Source organism: Tachysurus vachellii, chromosome 2 (assembly GCF_030014155.1).
Source record: "Tachysurus vachellii isolate PV-2020 chromosome 2, HZAU_Pvac_v1, whole genome shotgun sequence".
Classification (NCBI taxonomy): domain Eukaryota; kingdom Metazoa; phylum Chordata; class Actinopteri; order Siluriformes; family Bagridae; genus Tachysurus; species Tachysurus vachellii.
Window position 1 is genome coordinate 4,501,639 of NC_083461.1, and position 11,432 is coordinate 4,513,070.

General features: G+C 43.7%; 2 protein-coding genes across 2 annotated transcripts in view; one reads left to right on the plus strand and one right to left on the minus strand.

Annotated features, from left to right (window-relative positions):
* Nucleotides 1-8,569, minus strand: part of LOC132862479 (pepsin A-like) — a 65,338-nt gene extending 56,769 nt beyond the window's left edge. Inside the window, exon 1 of the mRNA XM_060894524.1 lies at nt 8,566-8,569. The gene's annotated coding sequence lies outside the window, so the exon portion shown is untranslated. The remainder of the gene's footprint in view (nt 1-8,565) is intronic.
* Nucleotides 12-9,769, plus strand: eme1 (essential meiotic structure-specific endonuclease 1). Its single transcript, XM_060894513.1, has 9 exons — nt 12-126; nt 2,161-2,743; nt 2,850-2,977; nt 3,071-3,160; nt 3,710-3,834; nt 4,280-4,400; nt 7,737-7,852; nt 8,249-8,438; nt 9,484-9,769. The coding sequence occupies exons 1-9, from the start codon at nt 115-117 to the stop codon at nt 9,658-9,660; spliced, it is 1,542 nt and encodes a 513-aa protein (XP_060750496.1). The 5' UTR covers nt 12-114; the 3' UTR covers nt 9,661-9,769.
* The last annotated feature ends 1,663 nt before the right edge of the window (nt 9,770-11,432 follow it).

Below are 11,432 nucleotides of genomic sequence, written 5' to 3' on the forward strand. Positions count from 1 at the left end.
ATTGTCGATAGGTGGCAGCACCGCGTGGAGCCGCTTTACAGACAACAAAAAAAAAGGAACGAGGAAGAAGTAAGAAAACAAACCCGCGCTGTTCTGGAGAATAAAAACTAAACGATGTCTTTAAAGGTAACTTTTCTAATTCTTTTTCATTTTAAACGAGATATATTAGAATATTTTTATTTTCTATCGTCCCTCTTGAACGTAGGTGTTAATTAATTAAGGAATAAAACACTTAAATCATTTTAAATCCCCCCCCAGAAAATTTGACATAAAACATTCCAAAACTTAATATTTGAATTAAATAAATCATTAAATTATACAATGTAGTGCTGTTGGTTAGTAGCTTTATTTTTCTGAAAATTAATTACACAGAATTTATAATAAATTCATTATTTTATAAAATGTCATAAAAACCGGGGCCCCCTGGCACCATCTCAGGGCCCCCAGTTTGAGAACCACTGGCCCTAGACTACTTGTTCTGATCAGGTGTTGTCAGTGAACCGGGGCCCCCTGGCACCATCTCAGGGCCCCCAGTGTGAGAACCACTGGCCCTAGACTACTTGTTCTGATCAGGTGTTGTCAGTGAACCGGGGCCCCCTGGCACCATCTCAGGGCCCCCAGTGTGAGAACCACTGGCCTATAGACTACTTGTTCTGATCAGGTGTTGTCAGTGAACCGGGGCCCCCTGGCACCATCTCAGGGCCCCCAGTTTGAGAACCACTGGCCCTAGACTACTTGTTCTGAGCAGGTGTTGTCAGTGAACAGGCTGTAAAACTGTTAGCTAAGTTACAGACACTCATGAAAAACTGATGCTGATGATCTGGGAAACGTCTCTAACAGCAGTCACAATGTCATTGTTTGTGTCAAACAAGTTGTGAATTTGTTGTAACATTACAACAGGAGATCATGACTTACTCTGTGCTCAAAGTGATGCTCGCAGCTCCAGTGCTTTTCTCTGTGGGTGAACAAGGATGATGTTGAACAATTCCAGGATCTGCTTTTTTTTCATTTGTTGTTGCGTTAAATCTTACCCAGATACAATAGTGCTATTTTCTGATTGGCTGTTGTGTAGCCTCTTTTTTGATTGGCTGATAAGTGTCAGGCTCGACTAAAGAGCACAAGTGTTTGATTCCTGTCCGGTTCCATAGAGACAGCGGTGCGGACAGATACATTTTGGGCGCTGCGGCTTATTAAATATATGATAAATAGTAAGTTTTTCTGCGTGACAAATACAATGCGTGGCGGGAGAGCGTGACAAAAGACCCAAATGAGCAACTATCATGTCAATGCGTGATACTTGAGAGCCCTGCATAAATTGTTGAAGTTGTAGAAAATTAATCAACGACAGGTTGTAGTTACTGTTACTCTGTGATGACAGTTTATCTCCCTATAAAATCCCACTTGACCTGATTTTAGAACTAGTATCAAGACAAGTAACCAAAGATTACACTCACTCACTCACTCACTCACTCATTTTCTACCGCTTATCCGAACTACCTCGGGTCACGGGGAGCCTGTGCCTATCTCAGGCGTCACCGGGCATAAAGGCAGGATACACCCTGGACGGAGTGCCAACCCATCGCAGGGCACACACACACACTCTCATTCACTCACACAATCACACACTATGGACAATTTTCCAGAGATGCCAATCAACCTACCATGCATGTCTTTGGACCGTGGAGGAAACCGGAGTACCCGGAGGAAACCCCCGAGGCACGGGGAGAACATGCAAACTCCACACACACAAGGTGGAGGCAGGAATCGAACCCCCAACCCTGGAGGTGTGAGGCAAACGTGCTAACCACTAAGCCACCATATCCCACCACCCCCAAAGATTTTATTTAATTGTAATTAATTTTTAATTAATTTTAATTAAAATTTAATTAATGAGTTTTAATTTTATCAGTTTATTGTTACTGGTTGTGTTATTAGTTATGTTATATAGCAGTTATAAACAGTTGTTGTGTATGTTATATAGCGGTTATAAACGTTGTTGTATATGTTACATAGCAGTTATGAACGCTTGTTACTTTGCAGCCTCTTTTTCTTTTCTTCCCAGACGGTAAAGGACAGAAATGAGTTTAAAATACGTTCTTAAAATATTCTTTTATTCTTGATGATTTATTTATTTTTTTCCTGCTGATGTTTAACTGTAAGCTCCAAATGGGAAGCGACAGCCGAGGATTTAATATCAGTGACGGCGACTCCAGCGACTCAGAGCAGCTTCCTGTCATAGATTTCTCCCAAAAACCAAAGACTTTGCTTTGTTCAGACTCGGCGATGACTCACCCGGTCTCGGCTCGACCTGCTGGAGGAAACGTCTTCACGGTCAGCAGTGACAGTGAGGAGGAGGAGGAGGTTTTTGTTCCTCTGGCTCTCAGGCTGAAACAGAAAGCTGTAGCTAAGAGCACATGTGAGAGTCAGAATTCATCTGTGAGTCAGAACAAAGGTTTGAAGGCGAACATCTTAACTGCTCAGCGTGTTACAGTCGTCCAGGAGGATCCGGGTGCTGTGAGGTGTTACAGAAACGAGGACGAGGATGCTGGAATTCGGAAACGCAAACGCACCTTGGAGGAGATGGAGGCATGCAGAGAAGAGGCGCTGCGCAGGAAAGCCGAGCGGGAGAAACAGCACGGAGAGAAGGAGAGGCTGAGAGCGGAGAAGAAAGCGCTGACTGATGCTGTGAAGGCCATGAGGCCAGACGAGTGCATCAAACACATGGTGGTGGTGGTGGATCCTGGTGGGTGGCGTTGTTGTTTCAGCACATTCCTAACACTATACCCTGTAATTGGTGCACAGATCAGTACTGAGTGTGTGTGTGTGTGTGTGTGTGTGTGTGTGTGTAGGTCTACTGCAGATGGAAGGTGGTGGTGATCTCCTGACTTCATTGCACACATTGGGATGCAGCTGTGCCATTGAAAAGCAAACGCTACCACGGAGTGTGTCCTGGCTTAGACACACACCTTGTCCGCAGGTACACACACATACACGGGTTATTCTGCTGATCTGTGTGTGTGTGGTTGTGTGCGTGTGTGTGTATGTGATGTATTTTTCTTTTTGCTCTCAGAGCGGAGAGGTGATGTGTGTCCCGGAATCTCTAGCGGTGCTGCAGGTCCCGGTGGACGACCTCATCAGCATGGTTCACAGCTCCACGCAGGTGAGCAGCAGCTCTTTATTCTCTTACACTCATTAGCACCGAAGACTCTCGCGCTTTAACGTTAACGCTCTAATGAGGCCATTAACTCGGTGTGTCCTTCTTGTGCGCTCAGAGGTAAGCGCTCGCTCTGATCAAATTAGCACCGTGACTCTGAAGGTGAAGCAGAGTCGTACATTTGACCTGTGAAGATTAAAAGTAATGGATGTAATTACACACCACTGCCTCCCTGACGTCAGTATGCTGCAGGATGTGTGGAGCAGGTCAAGAGCTTAATGCTGGGTGTGTGTGTATGTTTTTTGTGTGTGTTTGTGTTTCTGTCTGTATGTATGTGTGTTTGTGCTGCTTTGTGTTTGTCTGTGTGCATGTTTGTGGGCGTGTGTGTTGGGGCGTGTGTGTGTGTTTTGGGGGTGTGTGTGTGTGTTGGTGTGTGTGTTGGGTGTGTGATTGTGTGCATATTTGTTGGGGGTGTGTGTGTGTTGGGGTGTGTGTGTGTTGGGGCATGTTTGTGTGTGTTGGGGTGTGTGTGTGTGTGTGTGTGTGTGTGTACAGGAGCAGAGGAGTAGAGGAGAGCGTGACCATGGTGTAACCCTCACTGCTTGGGTTGTGCGTCTCCTGGAGAGAAACTCGAACAGAAATCTCAGTCTGTCTGTGATCGATATCGAGAAATATTTTAAGTAAGTGTTTTGTTCCTTTGTTTTTTACTCTCTGAAACAAGTAAACACATCAGTGGGCGATCAGGACAGGAACAAAAAATCAATGAGACCAGATGCAGACATTTTTGTTGAAAAATCTAGCAAAAGGAGCCGAGGGAGAATTGAGACAGAGTGAGAAGGTAACGGCTTTAAAAGCCAGAGGATGAGATGCTTGGGGCCGCACTGACCCGAAGAGCTGCAGTCACTGAGAGAGACACTACACATCTGCACGTCTTCCTCACATGTCTGCTTGTCTCCCTTAAACGTCTCCTTCACACTTCTCCCTCACACAGCTGTACGTCTCCCTCACATGTCTCCCTCACACAGCTGTACGTCTCCCTCACACAGCTGTACGTCTCCCTCACACGTCTTCCTCACACGTCTCACTCACACATGTCTCTCATATGTCTGCACATCTCGTTCTCAGGCGTCAGAACGCTAAGGGCCAGCAGAAGTTTCGGGACGTGGTGCTGGGAGACGAGATGAAGAAGAGGAAAAAGAAAGACATGGAACAGGTTCCTAATGTCTCTCGGGTGGAGCTGGAGGAGGCATGTTAAACCTTTATTATTCCTTATATTAATAATAATAATAATAACAGCATATATATATAATCACAGTGAAAACACAGGCTTGTAGAGCGAATTCTTTTTCTATGAAACAAACGTATGAGTGGTGAAATTTAACATTAACAGAAAGGATAGATCTGTAGAGTGTGTGTGTGTGTGTGTCAGGCTAAAGGGCGATACAGATATGCTGCTCTATTAATTGAATTTTGTTCAATTTCATTAGCCGTCACACTTCATCGGCACTTTAGACATTTATTAATTTGTATGAAGCTTTAATCGGAAGTCGGACAGAATCCAATCTAAGCATGAAGACGGCAGTCAGACACACACACGCTGTGCCATTGACAAAAACGCATCTCAACAAGACGAAGAGAACGTCACAGAGTTTAGCGCAGAGTTCAGTATTCGTATGCATGTCCAAGTTTATAGAGTTTTCCAGACGTTTTGGCACCCTTTAAGATCTGAATACTGACACACGCATTTAATCAGCAGCTCCTTCACTGTGATTAGCGATTAGGCATCTTTGCTAGGTCACATATAAGAGTTTGTCTTACCGATTGAAGAAAAAAAAGTGTGAGATTTTACGTGTGAAGTGGCACATATATAAAACACCCTTTTTAAATTTGGTTTGTCTATTGACTTTGTGCTGAATCTACTACACATTTTATGCCTTAAACATTTTTTCCAAAAAAATTAAATAAGCTTCAGCGCCGTTAATTCAATTTAAAGCTTAAAATGGGTGGAAATGTCTAGAAATATCTGTGTGTGTCTGTGAGTGCCTGTGTGTGAGTACCTTTGTGAGTGTCTGTGTGTGTCAGTGTGTGTCTGTGAGTGTCAGTGAGTGTGTGTGTGTGTCAGTGTGTGTCTGTGAGTGTCAGTGAGTGTGTGTGTATGTGTGTGTGTCAGTGTCAGTGAGTGTGTGTCAGTGTAAGTGAGTATGTGTCTGTGTGTGTGTGTGTCTGTGAGTGAGTGTGTCTGTGTGTGTCAGTGTGTGTATATGAGTGTCAGTAAGTGTTGGTGTGTGTATATGAGATTCAGTGTGTGTCAGTGTGTGTATTTGAGATTCAGTGTGTGTCAGTGTGTGTATATGAGTGTCAGTGAGTGTCAGTGTGCGTATATGAGTGTCAGTGAGTGTCAGTGTGCGTACGTGAGTGTCAGTGAGTGTTGGTGTGTGTATATGAGTGTCAATGAGTGTTTGTGTGTGTATGAGTGTCAGTGATTGTCAGCATGTGTATATGAGTATATGTCAGTGTCAGTGTGTGCATATGAGCGTCAGTGAGTATGTCAGTGTGTGTATAAGTGTCAGTGATTGTCAGCATGTGTATATGAGTGTCAGTTGTTGTCAGTGTGTGTACGTGAATGTCAGTGTGTGTGAGTGAGTGTGTGTGTCAGTGAGTGTATATGAGTGTCAGTGAGTGTCGGTGTGTGTATAAGAATGTCAGTGAGTATGTCAGTGTATGAGTGTCAGTGATTGTCAGCATGTGTATATGAGTGCCAGTGTTTGTCAGTGTGTATGTGAGTGTCAGTGTGTGTATGTGAGTGTGTGTGTGTCAGTGTGTGTGTCTGTGAGTGTATATGAGTGCCAGTGAGTGTATATGAGTGTCGGTGTGTGTTTATGAGTGTCAGTGATTGTCAGTGTTTGTATATGAGTGTCAGTGAGTGTCAGTGTGTGCATGTGAGTGTCAGTGTGTGTATATGTGTGTGTGTGTCTGTGAGTGTGTGTATGAGTGTCAGTGATTGTCAGTGTGTGTATATGAGTGTCAGTGTGTGCATGTGAGTGTCTGTGTGCATGTGAGTGTGTGTCTGTGAGTGTGTGTATGATGGTCGGTGTGTGTATATGATTGTCAGTGTCAGTGTGTGTATATGAGTGTCAGTGATTGTCAGTGTGTGTATATGAGTGAGTGTGTGTCTTTGTCAGTGAGTGTGTATGAGTGTCAGTGGATGTATGAGTGTCAGTGAGTGTATATGAGTATCAGTGAGTGCCAGTGATTGTCAGAGTGTGTATATAAGTGTCAGTGAGTGTGTCTGTGTGTATATGAGTGTCAGTGAGTGTGTCAGTGTGTGTATATGAGTGTGTGTCAGTAAGTGTGTGTGTGTCGGTGTGTATGAGTGTCAGTGAGTGTGTCAGTAAGTGTGTATAAGAGTGTCAGTGTGTGTATATGAGTGTCTGTGTGTGTATATAAGTGTCAGTGTGTGTATGAGTGTCAGTGTGTTTATATGAGTGTCAGCGAGCGTTAGTGAGTATATAAGTGTCAGTGTGTGTATACGAATGTCAGTGAGTGTGTCAGTGTGTGTATAAGAGTGTCAGTGTGTGTATATGAGTGTCAGTGTGTGTATAGGAGTGTGTGTCAGTAAGTGTGTGTGTGTCGGTGTGTATGAGTGTCAGTGAGTGTGTCAGTGTGTGTATAAGAGTGTCAGTGTGTGTATGAGTGTCAGTGTGTGTATGAGTGTCAGTGTGTGTATATGAGTGTCAGTGTGTGTATATGAGTGTCAGTGTGTGTATGTGTCAGTGTGTGTATATGAGTGTCAGCGAGCGTTAGTGTGTGTATATAAGTGTCAGTGTGTGTATGAGTGTCAGTGTGTTTATATGAGATGTCAGCGAGCGTTAGTATGTATATAAGTGTCAGTGTGTGTATACGAATGTCAGTGAGTGTGTCAGTGTGTGTATAAGAGTGTCAGTGTGTATATATGAGTGTCAGTGTGTGTATAGGAGTGTGTGTCAGTAAGTGTGTGTGTGTCGGTGTGTATGAGTGTCAGTGAGTGTGTCAGTGTGTGTATAAGAGTGTCAGTGTGTGTATATGAGTGTCAGTGTGTGTATATGAGTGTCAGTGTGTGTATATGAGTGTCAGTGTGTGTATATGAGTGTCAGTGAGCGTTAGTCTGTGTATGGGAGTGTCAGTGTGCTCTACAACCACCACCACCACCACTCGTAAATGAGCTGCACCTCCACCTGCTAACTTCTATATTTGTGTCAATATGTGTCAGTGTGTGTATATGAGTGTCAGCGAGCGTTAGTGTGTGTATATAAGTGTCAGTGTGTGTATACGAATGTCAGTGAGTGTGTCAGTGTGTGTATAAGAGTGTCAGTGTGTGTATATGAGTGTCAGCGAGCGTTAGTGTGTATATCAGTGTCAGTGTGTGTATACGAGTGTCAGTGAGTGTGTCAGTGTGTGTATACGAGTGTCAGTGAGCGTTAGTCTGTGTATGGGAGTGTCAGTGAGTGTCAGTGTGCTCTACAACCACCACCACCACCACTCGTAAATGAGCTGCACCTCCACCTGCTAACTTCTAAACCTTCACCTCTTTCTCATCCTGCAGGCTTTAGTTGACCTCCAGCTTCACACTGGGGTCCAAGTCCATTTTCACTCGACCTGGAAAGACTTCACTAATTATGTTACCATGTCAACCAAGGCAGTAGCTGAAGCACCGTTCAAGTGAGTGGGTGGCAGTTGTGCATCTCTCTGTCTCTCTCTCTCTCTCTCTCTCTCCCTCTGTCTCTCTCTCTCTCTCTCTCTCTCTCTCTCTCTCTCAATCTTTCTCTCAATCTCGCTTCAATGTCTTTCTCTCTCGCTCTACCCCACATCTCTCCATTTCTTCATCCAGCTCTCCCCACACTTCCCACTCTCCGTCCCTCCCTCTCTCTCCATCACTCTGTTCATCTCTCTTTCTCCCTATCCCTGCCCCCATCCGTCTGTCTCTTTCTCTACCCACACCACCTTCTATCTGGGAGGTCTGTCTGGGTTACTGCTTACTGTTACACACTGTGTGTGTGTGTGTGTGTGTGTGTGTGTGTGTGTGTGTGTGTGTGTGTGTGTGTGTGTGTGTTTAAGGTGGGAGCGAGACAAGACAGGTTTTAGTTTTTGTCTGGAGAGCGAGTGGGCTGGTGGACAGAAGGTGGAGCGAACAGGGAAAGGACTTCTTCAGGTGTGGAAGAGGCAGATCCAGCAGCTGAACCGTGTCAGTGCAGACATGGCTACAGCCATCCTCAGTGCATATCCTTCTCCTCAGCTTCTTATTCAGGTTAATGAACACTTCATAACATGTAACCGTATGAACGCTGCGCTACGGGGTGAGGATTATAGGGAGGTTCAAATAATGATGAACGATCTGGAGATGGATAGACAACAGATATGAGCATGATCACTCTTTGCTTGAGATCAGTGTTTGTAGTACTACTTGTAAACTTCATAACCCCTACATGACATGACATACTGCAAACTGATCTAAACGTTTGTAAAGACAGATTCTTCGGTTAGAAGCTTGTGTAAAGTCTCTCGTTGGAGTCGATCTGACAGGCTTATGTCAGCGGTCTGCTTTGTGAGACAGACATAAGCCTGACATGAGGTTGTTATTAAGCCTTTCATGCTAATGTACTGTACGCTAGAATGACTTTCCGGTTAGATTTGGAAAACAGAATTGTTTTTTGTTTAAATCGAGAGATCAAGAAAAATAATGTATTTCATGTAAAACAATAAATACAAAATAAATCCTGTAATTTCTATATAGAATTAACTTCTATAAGATTTATTAAATTTTAAACTTTCAAACAATTCAAAATATTTCAACATAAATGAAAAACATATTTTATAAAAGAACAATTTTTTTCTTTCTGATATTAGAAAAAAAAGAAAAAATAATAAAAAGTAAAAAAAATAAAAATAAAAAAATAAAAAAAAACGATAATGTTAATAATAATATTAACACATTTATTTATTTATTTGTTTGTTTGTTTGTTTTTGTAAATAAATAATGAAAGCATATATGATTAATGTGTAATTCTTTCCCTCCAGGATTTCTTTCTTTTTTTTTTTTTTTTTTTGTGATTTCTCAATTTATTTTCCCCACAGTTTTTGATGCAGTTTGATTTTTTTTTTTTTGGATGTTTTTATTTTCTGTGCTAAATCACAAGCACTGGATTCTGTGTTTAAACTCCTTGCACATCTGTGGACTGCAGACACATCTGTACTTCAGGTTACGTCACACGCCGCAGGGTTTGATCCCGGAGTGATGGTACATTATGTCGCATGTAGAACGTGTTTATCCAGCGCACCTTTCTGATCCGCAGGCGTACACACAGTGCAGATCAGACCGTGAGAAAGCCGCCTTGATGTCAGACGTTCTGATTCGTCGTGGAGAAGGAGTGACGTCGACCACACGCAGGATCGGACCAGAGCTGTCCAAGCGAATATTTCTGCTGATGATGTCATCAGACCCCCAGCAGAGCCTTGATTCTGTGGCATGAACATGCAGCGTTACAGTGTGAACAGACTGAGTTCCTTTTTCTTCTCCTTACAAAGTTTTTATCTGTTTGCTTTTATGCAGCTGTTATTAAATGTTTTCTTTTAGTGTGACGTGATTTTTGTTCTGCTTCAGATTCTGTAGAGAAGAGTGCACACACACACACACACACACACACACACCTTCTCTCTCTCTCACACACACCTCTCTCTCTCTCTCTCTCTCTCTCTCTCTCTCTCTCTCTCTCTCTCACACACACACACACACCTTCTCTCTCTCTCTCTCACACACACACACACACCTTCTCTCTCTCTCTCACACACACACACACACCCCTTCTCTCTCTCACACACACACACCTGTCTCTCTCTCTCACACACACACACCTGTCTCTCTCTCTCACACACACACACACACACACACACACACACACACACACACCCCTTCTCTCTCTCACACACACACCCCTTCTCTCTCTCACACACACACACACACCTTCTCTCTCTCTCTCTCTCTCTCTCTCTCTCTCTCTCTCTCGCACACACCTTCTCTCTCTCTCTCTCTTTCTCTCTCACACACACACACACACACACACCCCTCTCTCTCTTGCTCTCTCTCTCTCTCTCTATCTCTCTCTGTCATGCACACACCTTTCTCTCTCCCCTTCCCTGCTGTGTGTCACGGTGAATGATAACAGGGCACAGAGCTCCTTTCACATCTAGTGTGTGTTCCTCAGAAGTTCTCTACACTTAAAGTCATTTTCTCCTGACACTGACCCACCACTTGGACCATAAAGGACTCGAGGTCAGAGTCATAGCCTCTCTTTGTGTATTTTTTTCCACCTCTCTCGCACTGTTTATTTCCCACCTCTCTCGCCACCGGTGTATGACAAGCCATGGGTAATTGCAGAACCTATAATTTGCTTACACTTGCCATGTTATATTGTTAAAAAAAAACACTAGACAGGCCTGTCATTTCCCCCTCAGCTAAAACATCTCCCTGAGCTGAACACCGCCACACTGGCGTTCTCTACAGATCTCTACCGCCTCATGGCTCATTTCCAGCACATTATCGAATTCCACCTGACAAGGAGTGGCGTAGCGCACAGAAAACGAGCACCGGCTAACGAGCTGTTAAACGTGCTTAAGAAATGAGGAAAGAAAAAAAAAACCTTCCCAAAGGGTCGTAGGACTTTCTTTCTTTTGGATAAAAACCACAAAACTTTTTATTTTGCACATGTATTTATTAATTTATTTATGGAGTAACACGCTCAGTGTTTTGCTGTTAGAGGGAAATAATAAACGATTAATGATTAGCGATCGTCAGTTTCTCCACTGCTAACATTATATATGTACTGTATCAGAAGTCATTTTTCTTGCCACTTGCAGTGGGTATGAATCTTGCTATCTGCCCACGCCACTGCATCGTGTCCTTGTGATCCGTTCTGGTGGAGTAACAGGCTTCATTTGAGCCCCCAACGAGGCTTTCGGAGATTAGAGGGTCATCATGGAATCATGTCGCTCTGGAGCAGAGGAGTGTCACTACGATGAGCTGTTAGTCACCGTCTCACAGCTGACTGTCTGCACTCAGCTCACCTGGATGAGAGAAGGACCTGACAGAGCACACACTTCATCTAAGCTCATGCATTAAAGGTGGGGTATCCGATGTTTGAAAGCCAATGTTGACGTATAAAATCACCAAAACAAACGCCTGTAACCCAAATGGGTCCCACCCATGTATTGATAGCTCCGCCCACACATACATACGTAACCCAGG

Excerpts from the sequence above, each read along its gene's own strand:
- eme1 (XM_060894513.1), top strand. Across the intron at positions 7,853-8,248 it reads GTAGCTGAAGCACCGTTCAA|GTGGGAGCGAGACAAGACAG; the intron begins GTGAGTGGGTGG and ends TGTGTGTTTAAG. Across the intron at positions 8,439-9,483 it reads CTCCTCAGCTTCTTATTCAG|GCGTACACACAGTGCAGATC; the intron begins GTTAATGAACAC and ends TCTGATCCGCAG.